Source organism: Prionailurus bengalensis, chromosome C2 (genome assembly GCF_016509475.1).
Source record: "Prionailurus bengalensis isolate Pbe53 chromosome C2, Fcat_Pben_1.1_paternal_pri, whole genome shotgun sequence".
Classification (NCBI taxonomy): domain Eukaryota; kingdom Metazoa; phylum Chordata; class Mammalia; order Carnivora; family Felidae; genus Prionailurus; species Prionailurus bengalensis.
Window position 1 is genome coordinate 136342477 of NC_057350.1, and position 19914 is coordinate 136362390.

Consider the following 19914-nt stretch of genomic DNA (forward strand, 5'->3'; position numbering starts at 1 on the left):
CGACCGTGATTAGCACATCTCATTCTAGATCTTGCAGTTTACAGAGCTTTATGTTGCGAGAGTTCAGAAGACTGTGTTTAAGATCCAGGTGTGTTATTCTTATTTTCTTCATTTAGTTCCTATAGTTATGACATACACAACCAAATGAGCTCCGAGTTAACTCATATTCCACTTAGAACTTAAAAAAATACATTGCTTACTATGAGGTTTTTATACAGAAGGTCCATTTTTTCCCTACTTACTTTATGTTACTGGTAAAGGCCTTTAAAATATTTATACATTAGCTTAAAAAAAGCGTTGCCATAATCAAATATTGTGAAATAAATGCAGATGAATTCATCCTAAGTGCATAACTCCTAGAGACTAGATTTATGTTTTCGTTGGCAGGTCTTTTGACCATCCTGCTCTCTCTGTTAGGCAAAATGTTAAGCAAAAACAGGTTATGGTCTTTGTTGTTAAACTTAAAAAATGACCACGTTTGTGACTGAAATTTACAGTGTTTCAAGTGACTTTTCAGTTGCTCTTTATAAAATCGGTAAAATATCCTCAAGAAAGTATTAACATGCACCTAACTGAGAGGGCCATCTTTGACTCTTTCAAGTTACTTCACATAAGCAGACAAACCCTACCATGTCATACCATACAAACAATTTTAATTGTGTAGTTACAGTCAATAACCACTCCTAATCAGAACATTTCTGCATAAAGAAAATTGTGATACACTTATAAAAACAGCCAGCTGTAACAAAATAGCTGGTGTTTTCATAGCCATAAACTCATAAAAAAGAAATACACCTTTATACAGAAATTTTATACAGATGTAGCTTTAAAATTGATTGTAAACCAAAGGAAGACACATTGCAAACATCCATTATTTTCACATTAATTGCATAATTTTCTAAGGTGATCTATTAGTTTTATTTACCTAAGCTTATTTGCATGATAGTAAAAATTGCATACAACAATAAGAGTGAAGCTTATAGTATGAATTGCTTGGATAACATAGAGCACTTTTTATAGGCAACTGTGTAAAGCACATTTTCTCTATTTAAAACTTTTAAGACACTTTGTTTTACTGCCCATCAAAATACATTTATAAATAGAAAAGAATCAGTATGGTAACAAGAGAAGCAATATTACATTTAACGGAAACTTCCAAAAAATTAATTACAACATGATGCTGCAGGATCTACAAATAAATAATGAGGACTAAATTGTGTTTCACATTTTCTTTTCATTTTTTAAAAAATCATGTAACAATGAGAATGAAAAAAAATTACAGTGAACTTTTATTTCCAAAATAAAAACAAATTTGAATTACGGCAGTGCCATATAATACAAGGCATTTGTTGGCATATGTCATCTTTAAACTGCATTCCACAGTCTATAGTTCTTTTGTAACATACAATAGAGTAACAAACTCTTTTTTTTTTCTTTTTTTAAAATAAGGGGCGAGTTTCCAAAGATCAGTGTGGAGTGTTACAGAAATAATTAAAGGAAGGAAATAATAATCACAGAAGTTATAATGCTTGTTTGAGGCTCCAGAATAATTTTTTTTTTAAAAAAAAAAGATATCACTGGTATCATGCTTACGGGTATGCACCTCGATGCGACCCGTGAACACAAATTTTAATTTTAAATACCAAACAATCCTCGATGCTTCACCTGGGGCTGCCAAGCAGTTTGTAAAACAGAGTAAAACATTTAGTGCAGTCTGTATTATCCTTTCTCAACTTTCCTGTTTGTGCAAGTTTCTGAAGATTCATTGGCCAAACCATGAACAACAAAGGTTTTCTGAGAGAATACAAGGTGGACTTCTCATGTCGTTAGTAAATACCAGTGGCACTGTTGAATGAAAATAATACTTTGATCTCAGTCTTTCAAGTCAGTGTTAATGTCTGTGTTTCCTTCCACCGACAGCTCTTCTTCTAGCTTCACCGAGAAAAGGGTGTTAGCATTTTTGTCTTGGGCACTCTCTTCCAAATCCTTAAGCAACTCCTCTTCCTTGTATTCGGCCACATCCACCTCTAAGCCGGAGTTGTCCTTCAGTTTGCCGTGGTGCTTGAGATAATACCGCTGGTTCTGAAAGAACTTGATGATGGTGTACTTGGGAAGGTCAAGTTGCGCGGACAGAGTCTGGATGGCCTCTTCGTCCGGGTACAGGCCCACGTCTTGGATGAAACTCTGGAGGATGCCCAGGGCTTCCACGGAAATTTTCGTCCGCGGCCGGGTCTTCTGCCGGTTCTCGTCCTCGGCCTCTGCGGGCGAGGCCACCGTGGGCTGCCGCGGGGGGAGCCGGGGCCCGGCCGGCTGCTGCGCCTGCGCCTGCGGGGGTGGCGGCGCCGGCTGCTGCTGCGCCTGCGCCTGCGGCTGCTGCTGCAAAGGAACAAGCGGACAGTCAGAGCTCTGCCTTCTCCCCAGGCGGGCGCGCGAAGCCATCTGGGAGGGAGCAGGTGGCTCGGAATCCCACCAGTAGCTTCTCCGAGGGGGACAAGATTCAGGACAAAAAGGGAGGCCGGCTAGATGGCCCACGCCATCAGGGGAAGAAGTCAAAATGATAAAAACCGGGAGGGGAGGCATTACTAGGATTTTGGAGGCAGCCGCTGGGCTGCATTATCGGAGGTCAGTGGAGCCTTCCCTGCCCTTCATTTTCTGTCTGGCTCACGGAAGTGAAAAGTCAGCGCGCTGAAAATATGAGCCATGAACTTCAGCAGAAGGATACGCATCAAAGACGAAGACAGCAAAGCAGATTATGATGTAAATAATGAACAAAGATTTAAAACGAAGATTGAGGAGTAAGGATTTCAAAGGCATTTTAGAAAGGAGAGCTACAGAGCCCTGGGGAAAGAAATGTGTGTTTTGCCTCATTTCATCCATGGCTAAAACATGGAGCAAGGACGGAAAGTCTTATTTAAATTCCAAATAAAATAGATAAACGTCTGCTCTTTTTCAGCACTATCCCCTAAGACTCCGAGGATTTTTGGGATTCTCACTTTTGTGAGTTTCCTACCAGTCTGTTCCGATTTAATACACGCACAATTACTTACCAAATTGCACTAGGCTGACACTGCAAGTTTTTTTTTTTTTCCTACGGAAAAATAAAGGTTTGATCCACCATACAACGGCTAGCAAATTGTTTTGTCTATAGTAAACTGAGATGTGATTAGGATTTAAATTTAGTGTATACAGACACTTTTTCGTAATTAGTGTCTGTATATGTGCTGTAATTTCCATACACAATTATACATAACAAATGTGTGACACATGCACATACTGTATACTCTATATCCATAATTCTTATCATCAAAGCAAATCAACCTGAGTAAGCCGCGAAATATTAGAACGTTTATACCGTGCCTAAGCATTTCCTTTTATCCCCCTAAGAAACAATTTTATTAAAAACAATTTACATTTTCAAACAAGTACTATTTTTATTACTTAACATACACCTTTCTTTTTTTTTTTTTCTTTTTGCTAAACAGTAAGTTTTTCAGGCTTTCATGATTATTTTAGTGCTTGATATCCTAAGGGATTCTCTTTTCCAATTTATCTTTAATACACACTCAAGGATTTTTTTTTCCTAGTGGATGGATAGCCCTATTATTGTTTTCAGCTGTGTGTGTGTGTGTGTGTGTGTGTGTATGTCTGTGTGTGTGTACACACACACACAGACATACACACACACACATTTTCCACAGCAATACCAAGAAATAATGCAGGTGATTCAACAAAGACAGAATTTTAGGACTCTGCAAAGCAATGGCATTTTCTCTTATATGGGAAAGCTAAAAATATCCCCTTAGATTTAACAGAAATACATCATACAAATCAAGGCCATAAGGCACCAACAAACTACATGATCGTAGAGCCTCCCAATCTAAACTCACAGGGGCGTTCCCTCAGTGGATGAATGGAGACCAGTCCCATGACCAGCTCAGCACACGGCTGAATCTGGGGCACAGTGGTCTTTGGCTACCACCATGGTTAGTATGTCCTTTGCAAGTCTGAAAATCCAGACCAAGGGAGAGCAGGTCTTCACGCCACCCCCTCTCGCTGGCAGAGGTTAACTTGTGCCCGCTCACCTGAGGAGCAGCACCGAGCCATGGTGCAGGGGTCAGCAGGCCTGGTAAGAAAACGCCTCTAGACTCTCCTTTCCCAAGGGTGGTGGGAGAGGGGCTCTAAAGGAAAGACAAACAGACGTGACTCACCCCTAACCTGTGTTCTGTGAGGGTGTGGGGAGACAGCTACAAGGTGAAGGAAGGGCCAAGGAGTCAGAAGCAAGATTCCAATTAGGTTTCCCTCCCCTCCTCGTCCTGGACAGCACCCAAGGAGGTGTAACGTTGTGATTGCACAGACCTCCTCTACAGAAACGACAGGAATCCCTTTCCTAAAGGGCAGTGTTGGTAGTCATTAGAAAAAAGGTGGGTTTTTTTTTTTTAGATTCTGATTTTCAAAACACAAAAACAAAATTTGAGGTCTCACACACAAAACCACCCAATTCGAACAAAAACACACTTGCCAAACAAGTGTTAAAAAGGGGGTTCCTGCCACTTTGTGGGTGGGGAGATGAGGGAAGAGGAACACAATACACACGTTGGAAAAAGTGTGTTAATTTCCCTTTACTCCCCTGAGCAAGATGGCAGCGTATTGTTATCTCTTGCTAAAGCCTATGTTTAGACTGGCGGGAAGAAGAGAAACGCTAATTTCCCTGCTAAGTGTAAAGCTCTATTTACTTAGTGCTATATTGAATTGGCCAAGGTAAACGAACCTGAATCTGCTCTGCTGGAACATGGATAATGTGGGGCGGCCTGTCGCCATGGTGATGCACCGCGTTGCTCTCCTGTTCATAAATGGCATCACGTTCTGGCTGAGGAAGACTGAGGAACCTTCGGATCATGGAGAGGTTCTCCCACAGAGTCCTGTTTTCTGGAGAGGGATCTTCTTTCCAGCGTAACAGCTCACACAACCACCCCTTGGAGACAAGGGCATAATAGGTCAGTTCATGCCTGTGGGGGGGCTGGTATGTTCCATTAAGAGCTAAAAAGAAAAGACCCTGTGAAGTTAACTTTTTTTCATACACTCAAAACACTCCAACCTGCTTTAAAAAAAGGTTTTTTTTAACCTGTTAAGAAAGAATAGCTGTAGGTGTCAGGGAGGTAGGCTCTGTTTCTAATAAATGTTCAGATTTGCATCTCAAAGGAGGGTCATATTTTTTAGATTCCAAGGGCAAGACACATTTACCACGGACTTTGCAATATGTGAAACATGAGAAGAGCCAAGTTGAGTGTGCGTCTAGTCGTGCCCAACTTTCTTGTCTGATGAGTGGCCGTCTGAGATCCTGAAGGTATTTAAGAGATAGGGCAGATTTTTGGAATAGTTTTTTTCTAAAAGGATTCCTCAAGTTTATACTTCTTGTATTAGGAAGGAAACTACGTGCAAATATTTGTGTGTGTGTGTGTGTGTGTGTGTGTGTGTGTGTGTGTGAGAGAGAGAGAGAGAGAGAACAGACATGTGCAGTAGCGTGAGTGAGAACGTTGTCTAGTGTAAGCGTAATGCTCAGAATGGGCATTAGAAGAATTCTCCCAGAAACAACTTTCCAGAAAAACATCTCAGGGCCTGTTTTTTTCTGCCCACTGCAGTGTGCAACATATGATTCATCAGGCAAGAATTTTAACAGATTTCCTAGGCTGAGAGAAGGAAATGTCCAATGAAGGCCCAAACCTGAACCTCTCTGATGCCTCCCCTAGGGTCCCATTTTTGATCCTCAGATTATCTGTCAAAAACTGAGTGGTCCAACAGAGGACCCTGTCTAACATCTTCTAATCACCATTCCAAACGTTCTTCATTTTGGCTGCCATGATGGACACTAAGCAACGGGGTGGCGAGAGGGAGCGTGTGTCCCACCCAAACCCCTTCACCAGCAAGGCAACCACCTGCAGCTGCCGTGCTGCCTGCTAACAGCTCAGAGCCACATCCTTCTCTGGGGCGATGTCTGGAGTCATCTCGCCTGGAGATGCCTGGACAGTCCCTCCACGTCCTCATTGACCCCCTCACCCTGGGGTGGCCAGTGACTGGCTGACCCTGTGGTACAACGTTCCTGTCCTCTTCCCCTCAAGGGACCACTCACTCAACCCTTCAATTTACTCAACAGAGATGGCCCTCCCCATTCTTCTTACTCCCTTCCCCCATCAATACAGACCACCTGAGACCATACCTCTTACCGGACCCCTACCTCTTCCCTATCCTCCCTCACTCCTTCCAGGTCTCTCATAAAAGCCTAGACACTTGATTCCTGTCTTAGGCTCTGCTTTAGGGACTTGACCGAAGATGAAGGGATTTCTTGGAAATGCCAACTAAATTAGTTCGATGGGAGTGGAAAAAGCACAATTTCTTTATCATCTGCGTTTTAGAACCGGCCAACGAGAGTTTTTTTGGTGTATTGCTGCTGTTGTTGTACGGGGTGAGACCAGGGAATGGTATGACTTTTCTCCATTCGTCCCATACTGAACTACCGGAGAAAATTCCCCTTCCCCTTCTAACTGCAACATACAGCGAAAAGAAACAAGGCCCATTCTGCCCCAAATGGCCTATTTGAGAGAATTTAAAAGACAAGATGGAGAGCTGCTAACATTAGCTTCCCAAGACCCACCTACTAACCAGCCAAGGGTGAGTGACTGTTGCTAAACCTCATGAGATCTATTTTTTTCTAAGACATTTGTTTCCCTACTCAACAGGTCTCTTAATTAAACAAATATGTACAAGGAGATGGTCACGCAATCATGCACTCATTCAGTGCCACTGAATGCATAATTCAAGGCTGAGAGAGCAGGCAGTAAACTGAAGGTTTACCGGCAAGAATATTAGTGAAAAAAAGTAATAATTGTGATGAGCATGTCACTGAATGTGCTTCTTTTCTAACCATGGCAATTCTATGTTTATTTCCAGAAAAATATGATGATGTGTCATATTTTCGCTCTATAGGAGTATAACATTAACTCTCAAACTGTATTTGAGTATTTGAGGTATTTGAGACCCACTTGCACATGTGCCCTGGAGATGTTTATTTAGCTCTTATTGGCAAATATTTGCTATCTGGATTGAGCCATGAAAATATTTTATATTTTCCTACATCTCAGCTATTTCTTTATACTTTACCTCTAAGTTGGATGCTGTGCAGGTTTCAGATATATATCTTCCTGTAGGCTTGAATATTAACTATGGTTAAGATGGCTTTCCTCCTCCATTCTTCAGCTACGGCAATTGACAGGCCCCCATGCCTACACGGAGCAAACTACTGCAGTTCTATTTATCTTTCAAGATGTTAGAGGGCTCATTAAAAACAGAACAGAAAAGTTGGTATTTTGGGGGTTTTGTACTTAGCTAGTATTGTATATTGGCCCACTAAGTGCTAAACATTGAGTAGCTAAGGTTTTTTTTTTTTTTTTTTTAAGAAATAAATGCCTGTAACTAAAAATTGCTGAAAGTTAAATTAAGAATAATTCACGTAAGAAAAGCTTCTTGGAGAGAGCTGAAAAACTCCAATAATTTTTCCAATCCTTTAGAAAAACTTTTTAAAGTAACACAGAGATCAGTTAGCACTCGGATACACGAGAAAAAACATGTGGATCACAGATGTTCTTTGGAAAAGAAAATCATTAGTTCTTTTAAAATGGCTAATAATGATAGCTAATTCCTAAACAATCACACTCATGCTGGTTTAACAAATATTTCAGAAAAAGAGCCGTGACTCATTCAACAAATATTTTGCTCATATTGTCACTTCTGTGTCTCTATACTGATGAAATGGATCCTTATTTTTATTAATTGCCCATGACTACCATAACATTTCCAGTAGTTTGCTATTAACCTCTGCCCTTAAATAATACTTCTAATTCCTTATCTAAAAATAATTTGATGAATTATAAGTTTGAAGCTTGTCTCTGCTAGCCTTTCAAGAGACATGATGATTTTAAGAGACTGAAATCAGATGCTTCTTAGAAAAATATTTAACGGTGCAGCTGGGAACTGTTAGTTCTACAAGGGTATTCCAAAAAGAAAAAAAAAATTAAAAAGGGGGAGTGCTTTTCTTGACGTGTGTATCTCTTGAAAAATAACGGAAAACAGACATTTTGATATGCTAGTTCTTTGTCAGCAGAGACATTGGCTCATTCCCAATTTACACTGGCAAAAATAAGATTAATTTATTCTAATACTATTTAAATACCTTGGAATATTCTGACTACCTCAAATCCTATCGACTGAGACTCTATTAACGATGACAGTAATCTGATCTAGGTTTTTGCACAAAGTGACTAAAAAAGCCAAATGCTTTCTAATTCCCCAATACCTTTTTCTAGGTCATTTTTCCATAAGTGATACTATTAGAGCCCACAAACTTGGTAAGACAAGCAACATGTCAGAATATTACAATATCTGACAAATAATGATGATTCCCCTAAGCACTGTATGGGCTTTTAAGTGATAAATGTACAGATCTGCTTGGTAGAGGAGAGGCAAGGAATGAAATGCAGGACTTTGCTGCAAAATGTGAACATAATTACATTTTTAAGAGAGGTCTCTGGGACTTGAAATATTCTAAGACCATAGGCAGGAGTAGTGAGCTACTCCCCAAATCAAATTAGATCACAACTGTTCCGTACAGTAGGAAAGACAGGAGCGTAACAGCCTTAAAATAATAAGACCAATCCACGCTCAGAAAACTAAAATGGTACAAGGAACAACCTAAACTTTAAGTGTAGTCAATTTGCCAAGCAACATTACACTGCATATAAAGAGGGCAAAATATAAACAGTAGCCACATGTAAATAAATTAGTAATACTTTCAGGATGTTACTACTTTTCAAACTGACGAAGTTTAATTTGACACCTTCTGTTCTAAACCCTTTGTTTCTATTCAAAATCACGCCTTGAGCTGTTGCTATCAATCACAGCGCTCCCCCATTACTTAAAAAAAACTGGCTTGAACCCTGAATAAGCTGAAAATGCCATGCAGATGAATTCTGAGATAATATGTTCAAACCTGTTATATACAACACAAATCCTGTAAAGTTATGTATTGTAAACCTACATTTATTGAGAACTAAAAGTCTTAAATCCATCTGCCACAAAGGAAATACTGTTATGTACTTTATAGTAACCAAGAACCATCTGCAAATGTCTTGCTACCGTAAGCAAGAAAACGGTGCAGAAGATGTTAAACCTAAGACCGCATGAAATAAATAACATTCTTCGGACTGGTTTTGGTGAGGGATCTATTAAAAAAAAAAAAAAAACTAAGATGGGGGGGGAGGGGTGGGGAAGGAAAAGAGAAAACGCAGAATGACTGCCAAACCAGTACTGAAAAAAAGCAAAACAAACTCAATGACAACACAATGGCAATTTATTATGGTCCATGAAACACATGACTGTATGCTCATTTTAAAGGAAAAATTAGCAGTTCTAAACTCAATATTCTAATGATGTGCTTTACTGACAGAATCTTGTTGTACCACATTTAAATAAAAATCCTGGCACCCTCATCTCTCAGCTGCTAATTTCCAACCCAACTCGATCCCTGATTTCCACTCCACTCTTTTTAGAACAATTAATTCAAGTCAATTCACTTCGAACATCTGAACGGAGAAGGGTACACAATGATTTTAATTGAGTCAGAAAAGTAACCTCCTTTCCTGAATGAATTTATTGTACCTATACAGTCTCACAAACATAAAAAGAGAACCCTTACAGGGCCTGTTCTGTGACAGAGCTGGGAACACATAACACAACGAGCTTTCCAGGGGAAAATAGGCTTCAGTATTCTCTGAGGGAAAAAAAAATCATTTAATACAATATACAGATACGTATATGTTATTGTTATATGCATATACATTTTAAATCCTAGAGCTACAAGAAAAAAGAAGAAAATGACAATTCTTGCTGCAACTAAGAAGGAAAAATACATTTTAAAAAACGGAATGGTAATGTGAGTTCTAAAAAGCAAAACATTTTATAGTCTGTGTTTATTCCCCCTCACCCTCATCTTTTATGTGTTATTTGCAGGAGTATTTTGTTCCAATCTCTGGGGCATATAGTATAATAATATATGATATTAAAAGAAATCAATCTAAATAGGGACGTATTTGATACAAACATTTTAGTGGAAAGCATGAATTACATTTTAGCAAGTGGTAGGAACAAGGATTAAGTACATAATCCATTAAATAGTACTTCCAACACAAAAAATTCAGTATTGTAGACTAAACTACACCAGGCATTTTGAATGAGTACATTTTCAACAACAACTAACTATAAAGCTAGCAATTTATCATTCAGCAAATAATTTTCTACTTTTAAAAGAATCCGTAAGTGTTACTTATGCTAATGAAGACAGTTTTTAATCTGCCCACAAACATGCTAATAGAGGGCAATTTTTTTTTTTATTTACAAAGCTGTCGGCACTCAAGGGTAATTTCATATCAATGTTCTATAAGCTGGGGGGGAAATGGGTTCTAATTGTCAGAGTTGCACAATCTTTCACCTTTAGCATGAAGGTTTACAGATATCACAAAGACGCAACGCGACTGATGGCGGCGGAAGCCATGCCTTTAACATTCCAGAAGGGTTCCATTTTCATACTTTTTATGCCTTTTACCACACTCTGCCTCAAATACAGTAGTAACACATTATTACCTCTTTGGGGGCCCTACTGCAGACACAGGACCCAATGGAGGTAAAACCCCACTTCCAGATTGGAGGCCCGGACGCTTCACATACCAACTTCTACCCTTTTTCTTTTCCTCAAGAACAGTCGTAACACTTCAAACAGCGGGAAACAGAACAGTAGCAAGACAATATTGAAAGCATTTTAAATTATTTACTAGGTTAAGAGGGTGAAATGATACTTTAAATACATCAAATTTCATCGTCTAGGCCATTTTTTGGTGGCAAAGTGGTATTGATCTTTCCAAATGCTTAAAATTAACTATTTTCCAGAAGGTCATTATTTGATTAAAGGCATTAAAGTTGAGGGCAAGAAGCAGGGCACTTTTTCTTCTTCCCCATTCAAATCATCATGTAATTTAATAAAAACCATCCCATCATGTCCTGTAATAAAAACACTTATCTTAAGATACTGTTCTTTACCTAACATATTAACCTTTAAATGTTATGAAGTTCTTTAGAAGAAAAACCTTTGCTAAAGCAGATAATTCTATAACATAATGAGAGGCCCCCACCGTTAACATTAATAAAGATACATGTTCTCCTCTATGGAATTAGTAGGAAATACATTAATCTTTCTCCCCAGTTTAATAACATCTACTTTGTGTTCTGTGAAGAAAATCTCAGCAGGCGCTGAGTAACTTTTCCTGCTACGTTAACATTGGTCTTATTAAAGAAAACACGGGAAATAAGTTTGAACAGAGACGTACCAATAAATTTTCATGCTAAAAGTAGCACATTACATCCACTGTATTTAAAGAGGGCTTTTAAAAAGAAACATATTTTAAATAGAATACCCGTGTGTATGTATTCCCCAAATATATTTATTTTCAAGGTATGGTTTCTGATACCTGTATTTGCTGAAAAGAAAAAAAAATCATGATAGTTTAAAACTATTACTAGTTTTATACTTCTAAACTGGCACTGTTGTAAACCCTCTCCAGGTTATTTAAGGGACTCAGTATCTCAGCCAAAAATCTGTGGGTTTCCGTACTGTGGAAACAGGACATACAGTGGCTACTGGTCAATTTCTCCTGAGTAAATTTTTGCCACCTTATCTTTAAAAGGTTAAACACATCCAAGCAGAGTTTCTGGAGATTTCTGAGTAGCAAAAAGAAATGCTCATACAATCTGAGGAAAAGCTCCCACTAAAACTTAGTGAATTTTGAATAATCAGAATCATTGGTAAATAATCTTCAGCATGCAATTTTGCTTAAAATTTAAGTAAAAAATGAAAATAGCTTTTATGTTCCCTTCTTTTCTACCTTGTCAAAGCCACTGGCTTTATGGCACACGTAAATATAGTGGTTTTTTTTCTTTTGCTACAGATTGTTTGATCCGTAGTAAGATTATCAGATGACAGTTTGGCCAGAGTGGATAAAAATGGTTCCCACTTTAAAAGGTTGTTAGACAAGGAGCTCTTACAGTTTAAAGAACATTTTCAGGAAGGAGAATCTGAGTAGGAAAAAAGGAGGGATGAGAGAAAAGCATGAAATTGTAGATAACATATTAAACTAGCTAGCAAGAAAATAATCTTGTATTTTGATTGAAACAGAGAACTTCCAAAGAAAGGCTGAATTTTCCTTTAAAAACATTAGATTTGGAAGATATCTAACTTAAAAGTTTAATTTTTCTTATACTTCACATACTAACCTGCTTTCAAGATCGTTTCTTCAAGGCTTAAGTGAAGCAAACAAAAATGTGGCTTACAAGCCTGCTTCTTGAATATGGACTCAAAAAGAATTTTTTTTGTTTTCTCTCCTCAATCTAAGATGTATTTTCGACACTACATAAATGTCAGTGATATGATTTGGCTCCTGTTTAACATTTATACACACTGTGCCTTAATATCGTACTTAAGTTTTTATTCTCCTCTCACTCTCCATAAATAGTGCCGTTAAAAAACAGAAAAGTCAGTACTCCCAAGGTCCATCAATGTCAGCCTTTCTTCTATCGTGCAGAATCCACGACTCCTTTCCACCTGTCGTCCACCACTGCCTTGTCAGCCTGGGAGTCGTCTCCCTTGAAGTATGCTCTTAGGTACCAAGCATTCTTTTTAATTACTCCAAATGGACAATTATTTTGATTTCTGAACAAAAAAGCATTTAACTAATCATGCCTTTTTCTTAACTCAGGGGAAACAGTGCACCGATGATGACTAGAGCTATCATACGAAGTTGTGACACCTAAAGGAGCAAATAAATGTGATGTCTAGCTTAGCCTATGGAACTTCCTGCCAGATAAATACACAGGTTTAACTAAGCTTTCTTGAATCCCCTTAGCCATCTCTGAGATGCTCTTAGAAAAGAGATGCTGGGATGAAAATCATTGCTCTGGTCTTTCAAACTGCCCAAAGTTATCTTACTGCTCAAAATGCCCTTCAAAGGCTTCCCATCACAGAGAAAATGCTCACACTCCATGGGGCTGCCCTGAAGGCTACTCCCAATCCCATTCATGTCCTAATTCACTGGATTATTTATGAGCTGTTGCCCAGCACTTCCCCACTTTCTATTCTCCATCCTTCATACTGAAGGAAAGCCCTTTCTCCTTTTTTCTGCCCATCCAAACACTCACTCTCCTTCTAGTAATGCTCAAACACCTCAGTATATTGATAAAGGGTTATATCCCATGTAGGCATTAATGTATGTGAACTTGAGCAAATTACCTTTTTGAGCCTCAGCTCCTCCTCTACGAAGTGCAGACAATAGGAGTATTAATCTCACAGGACTGTGACTGGTACATATGAAATAGAACACATTCAGCCCAGTGCCTGGTCCATGATAACTACAAAAAGGTCTGATGAACTTAAATTGAAAGCACTTGCCTTAAAAAGGCTCACAGTGTATTTGGGAAGCATTCAAAAATAACTGCCAGTACAAGGCAGTGAGTGATCAAGGTCAATGATGGACAGACATCAAGGGCGATCCAAGTGGCGAGGAAGAAGAGATGGTCTGTGTGGTCCAGAAACTCTACACTGATGAAAAGTGATATTGGCTTGGCCTTGAAAAATAGGCAATATATAAAATGGTGAGGATAATGAAAAAAAGGAGGAAAATGAATTATCAGTGTGCTGGGAAAAATAGGTAGATCAGTTGCTTGTGTGTACCATTCTTTCGCTATAGCTCTTTCCCATACTGGACTTTCTTGAGAATACTCAAGTACTGTGACCTCACCTCCTTTACATGCTGTACTTCTGAGACCCATTTATTAAGAATGCCTGGGGTTTGGGGTGCCTGGGTGGCTCAGTCGGTTAAGTGTCTGACTCTTGATTTCGGCCCAGATCATGATCTCATTTTTCATGAGATCAAGGCCCATGTTGGGCTCTGTGCTGACAGTGCGGAGCCTGCCTGGGATTCTTTCCTTCTCTTTCTCTCTGCCCCTCCCCTGCTTGCTCGTTCTCTATCTTTCAAAATAAAGTAAAACAAAATTTTTAAAAATCATTAAAAAAAAAGCAACAAAGTTAAAAAAAAAAAAAAAAGCAAGCCTGGGTTTGAATATGTATTCCTATTCCACTATTTACCAGCCCTGTATCTTTGGTCAAGCTTTTCAACTTCTTTAGACCTCAATTTTCTCCTCTGCAAATGGGGGTAATTTTACCACTACTCATAGGGTTGTGTGAGTTAAAAGAGACAATCCGTGCAAGGGGTTCGGCACACAGAAGCAGTATGACGAATGTCAGCTCTCACTATTTTTATTATTGTTGCCACTATCACAAAGATAATCCAAAGGAATTTGAGTATCTGGGGAGTTAATGAAAACAGCTCAGTTATCACATCCCAAACTGAACCCAGTATCTTCCTCTTATAGACTATGTTCTCCTCATACGTAGTTTAACTCAATAGCATCAACACCCACCTAGTCACCTGGGCTGAAAGGCTGTAATTTGAAGTATAAACTGGTATAATCTTGCTGATGGGCAATGTGGAAATGTTGAATGTAGCAATGTCTAGTAATCACCTTTAAAACACAAAAGCCTTTTTTTATCCAATAATTCTACTTTTAAGAATGGGTTCTAAATAAATGATAAAGAGGGGTGCCTGGGTGGCTCAGTCAGTGAAGCGTCCGACTTTGGCTCAGGGATGATCTCACGGTTTGTGGGTTCGAGCCCCATGTTGGGCTCCGTGCTCATAGCTCAGAACCTGGATCCTGCTTCAGATTCTGGGTCTCCTTCTCTCTCTACCTCTCCCCTGCTCGTGCTCTCTCTCTCTCTCTCAAAAATAAATAAACATTAAAAAAGTTTTTTTAAGGGGCGCCTGGATGGCTCAGTCGGTTAAGCGGCCGACTTCGGCTCAGGTCACGATCTCGCGGTCTGTGAGTTCGAGCCCCGCGTCGGGCTCTGTGCTGACAGCTCAGAGTCTGGAGCCTGTTTCGGATTCTGTGTCTCCCTCTCTCTCTGCCCCTCCCCCGTTCATGCTGTGTCTCTCTCTGTCCCAAAAATAAATAAAAACGTTAAAAAAAAAATTTAAAAAAAAAGTTTTTTTAATAAATAAATAAATGATAAAGAGGTATACAAATATTTAACTATAATAACGTTCATGTTAGCATTATTTGTGATAGGAAACATAGAATATAACTTAAATCTATCTTAGTAGGAAAGTAAAAGATCTGTATAGCATATGAATAAAGGTAAGATATATATATACATGTGCACATATATATGTATACGTATACATATGTGTGTATAAAGAACATAAATCAGGCTATCTTTAGTTAATTTAGGATTCTGAGTATTTCCTTACGTTCTTCTTTATGCTTGCATTTTTTTTATAGTAGCTGTATGTTTTCAATAAAAAAACTTAGCAAACAGCTTCAATTAAAAATCTGATATTTCTTGTCTGCTTGCTTTATAAAGAGAACAATCATGATGAATTCCTGCCAATTCTACTCCTTCAGAACATTTCTTGAATTGGTTCCTTATTTTCCATTCCTACTGCTCTGGTTGAGGCCAGAGCATTTCTTCCACGAACTAACGCTGATGGGTTTCTTTAATTCAGCTCCCTGCCCCGCCCCCCATCTCAGCTGAATTACATTTATCATAAACAAACGTCCACACAAATAGCCCTTTGAGTGACATAGTCTTCATTTTCCTTCATCTAAGGGGCCTGGACATGCCCTGAGGCTCACGCTTGAATGAGTGAGTGTAAAAATGCAGCAAAGGATTCCCTGTAACACTGCAGTGGCAGTAAGTTCGAGGGAGAGAGAGAGAGAGAGAGAGAGAGAGCTGTAAAAATTGCACAATCTGGACCATTTAGTTAGTGGCAAGAAACCGTATACCTCTCTGTAATTCCTGAGGGTATCATGTATTGTAGCAAAGTCCCAAAGCTTGCATTCATCATGATGCTGCAGTTCAAAAAAACTAAGACGCAAACTGAGCTCATCTTACTAGGTTTAAGGAGGCAGGGTAGCACGATTAAAGGCTTCTGTCAAAAGCAAATACAACATCGGATTATTTCAAGAAGCTGAATGGGAAACTTCACTTTTCCCAAACCCCTCAACTCAAATAAATACGGACTCGTACACAGCAATGTTATGAAGCAAATGTCTCATCATGCGGTACCCTAAAGTCACCATTAAAGTTTTACAGGGTGTATTTGTCTTTTCAAAACTGTGAAGATCATGAAGAAAAGAATGTTGCTGAATATCCATATATGCTACGTGCAAAAAAAAAGAAGAAACCAAACCTGTAAAAACTTGAGCTTATAAAACAAATAATTTTTCGGTGACGATCTACTTGAAACAGGGATTTATCTGCTTACAAAAATAATTTGCTACAGGTTATTTTAAACAAATATTTCCTCCAATGCATTTTTAGTTGGTTTATATAAAACTTTTCAACACTGCAGACATCTCCTAGAATGAGCTATATGTCCCATTATGCATATTTAGGGGCTAGGAATTAAAAATTTAAATCTTCCCTCTATGATATCCTAGGAAAGATAACAAAGAATTTTTAAAACCAGAGGAAGGCAATTCGGGATTGTAAAAGTTATGGGACTCATATCCTAAGAGGAACAATCAAGCGGGCAGGGTCATTATGAGCTCCCGTTGCTTATGATTTTGCTGATAAAGTAACACCCATTTTGTGGCCAAAACCCACATCATTTTATCCATTATGCAAACCTACTAATCAGAGGTTGGCTTAATTGAGGGATTCAAATCTTGTGATTCCCAAGGACACATCAAAAAAAGAAGGCATAAATATTTCTAGAAGCATCACGTGGATCCCAGTGACAATGGCCGGGTTATAATTTTACCAATAAAAGGAGACAGGGGAGGCTGAGCTCTCTGCACAGGTCAACTGAGTCACTCCTCAGGACCACTGAAACTGTCTTATACCTGGGGAAGGCGGGCTCCGAGAGGGCCCCGGGGGAGGGGGACAGGAGTGTGACCCTACTCTGTCTTTCGGAGCACAGAATCTCCCTCCTCCCACCAGAGCTCCTTTAGGAATGTGCTGGGTTTTGTGAGGGCAAAATTGAGAACGGATGAAATGTGCTTCTGAATCATTTTATTCTTCTACAAATAATCATTAAGTGCCAACTATGTGCCACCTACTGTGCAGGCTAAGAGGAGATGTGGGGACAGATATAATAGGGAGTCATTTCCGCCAGCACTTAGAGTCCAGTGAGGAAAGAACAGCTTACACTTCAGCTGGAAGTTGATATTAAAGGTGAAGCCCCCTGGACGCAGAGTCTCCAGCCGAAGGGCAAAGGCCCTTTCTCACAAAGTCATCTGTGTGTGGCATCAGCATGCTGAAGAAAAGGCTGCCAATAGGTTTCTGTTTTTGCTGTTGTTGTTTTAAATGTTATGGCAATGAATCTAACCCCTGCTTACATGCTCTGAAGTGAAGGGCCCTTGAAAAATAAGCACAGTATAAAGTCATAAATAACAAAGGTTTCCCCTGCAAATTCAAGAATTCTTCAGCTAATGTACTAAAAAAAATATTTAATTTTCCCCCTACATATAATTTATCTAATCATTGATCTCATTTCTTTTGTGCCATTGACCCTCCTGGCAAGCTGGTAAAGCCCACAGATGATGCCTTTCCAGAACAATGTTTTTATGTGCCTGAAATAAAATGCCTAAGATTATGAAGAAAACCAATTATGCTGAAATACGGTTATCAAAAATTTGCGATACACTGATATAAATGCTTCTTTATTAACACACTCAATAACAGTACCTAACAACAGATCTGATAACTACTCTGATTTTATAGTGGTGAGCAAAGATAATATTTTGAGATATCTGCAGTAACTTAATGTGATATGAAAATATTTGTGATTTTTACTGGTGACAAATTCATAGGTATTGATAATACTACTATGATTTGTTGCCTATATTGATAGTTGAATAAAATGTCAAACTTCAGTAAAATGTTAGTGAAAATAAAGATTTCTTTTTCTATCCAAGTTCATGGACCCCTGGGGGGAAGGTGGGCTACAGTTAAGAACTCCCATCACCCCACGTGCGTGTGTGTGTATACACACATTTATACTCCAATACACACACACACACACACACACTTCAAATATTTTTCTACAGCTATCTTCTATAAGCTCCTAGTAGTTTAGAAAATTTTGGTTATTTATGGATTCATGGAATAGATTTTATTTTATTTTATTTTTGCCACTAAACGACCAAGCCTGTTAGAGACGGCTGGAGGAAAAGAGTTAATCACTAGTTCAGCACAATGGTTCCCAGACTATGTCCTCAGGAGCCCCAGGTTTCGATCAGGGCATCTCAACAGTGCCATGATCGATGAGAAGGCCCACCTCCGTCCAGTCCTCAAGTCAATCAAAATGGGGGAAGGCTTTTGATTTATTTATGTCAGGGCTGCATGAGATTTCATTCATAAAACCATAGTTTTTCCAGTTTAAAAATCTCTGATTCACAATTACGCTAGCACATATATACCTCACTCTTTCTTCCTGGTCCCGTTACAAACTTACAAAACGGTTCACAACCTCTGAACAAAGCAACCGTATTCTAATTTAGTTAACTTCCTACCAGCCGAGTAACTGCAAAGGTGGACAAGATTAGCAGAGTATCCTTTGAGAAATGTCCATCTGCCAAAAGAGGAACACTAATGGGGTTTTCTGAAGACACCTGGGTTTCCCAAACAGAAGGGGATAAGGCAGCAGGGCAGAGAGAGGATGGAGGCAGGGAAAGGAACAGAACGGTGACACGGGCGTCCTATGGGGCGCGGGGACCTATGAAAGGCTAGGAAACCAGGGTAATCAAAGCGCCAGGCAAGCAGCCCTTGCTCTCATCACCACTTTTCAAAGAGCAAACGGTTATAAAGTATTTGCCTTTGAGATCTGAGGAGAGGGCAAGAAGGAAGCTAGTCAAATAGAGGATTAAAGCAAGGAAAAAAGTGAATGGGAAAGACGGTAGGTGGGGGGTGGGCTGGGGGTGGGACAGGGAGAAAATACCCGAGCACACATCCGTCTCCTCACTATGTATGTAGCACAATGCTCAATGTATCCAGAAATACAACGCAACTTTCTGTCTAGAAATTAAGCTTGATGGATAAGGCTTTAGTCCTTATGGTTATCCAGGGTCCAAGTTATTTAGTCTCTTTAATCAAAATACTAAAATAAAATCATTACCCATTAGGCTATTACCCTTCCCCCAATCTCCAAACACACAAGCAAAAATTAATTGCAAGCCAGGAAGAAAGAAGGCAATTTAGACAGTAACAGCTTGGCATGGACTGAGCTGGATTTCCTAATAGCATTTGTCTGTTTGTGAATGTATATTTTACTTACAGCTTTCACTTCCTTGACCTTATTGAAAGTAATTTATTTTTCGCTAATCTACATTTCATTTAAACCACCAAATACTCCATCAATGAACCAGCCAAGTAGCACCCATAACAAGTAGCACTCGTGCTGGCACCATTAGTAAATGGGTAAACATTTAAAGGAGACATGGGGGAATGGGCACTCCTCAGCAGCTATTAAATGCTACAGGTACCAATTTATGAACTTGCAAACACGGGCTTCAAGCTATTCCTTCAACTGAGCTGTCATTCCCTGCCTCCTTTTTCTGGTGTACTTTCTCTTTCACTCATCTCTTCCAAACCTGGGATTTCTCATGGACCAAGAATAGTTTTTCCTCTTTAATGTGTTATCCTTCCCATGACTTGCACCAGTCCCCAAACAGTGAGATGTTAAAGGCAGAATTTCAGGCATC

At 39.2% G+C, this 19914-nt stretch overlaps 1 protein-coding gene across 10 annotated transcripts in view; it reads right to left on the reverse strand.

Moving 5' to 3' along the window:
* Positions 1 to 636: 636 nt before the first annotated feature.
* SATB1 (SATB homeobox 1) overlaps positions 637 to 19914 on the reverse strand; it is a 101247-nt gene continuing 81969 nt past the window's right edge. For 7 of the 10 annotated variants that reach the window (XM_043595493.1, XM_043595495.1, XM_043595496.1 and 4 more), the window contains 3 exons: positions 4769 to 4972; positions 4083 to 4178; positions 637 to 2376 (listed from right to left, as the gene is read on the reverse strand). In XM_043595493.1, coding sequence (XP_043451428.1) covers positions 1873 to 2376; positions 4083 to 4178; positions 4769 to 4972 — 804 coding nt within the window. In that variant the 3' untranslated portion in view covers positions 637 to 1872. The remainder of the gene's footprint in view (positions 2377 to 4082; positions 4179 to 4768; positions 4973 to 19914) is intronic. The other 3 variants (XM_043595499.1, XM_043595497.1, XM_043595500.1) reach the window with 2 other exon arrangements.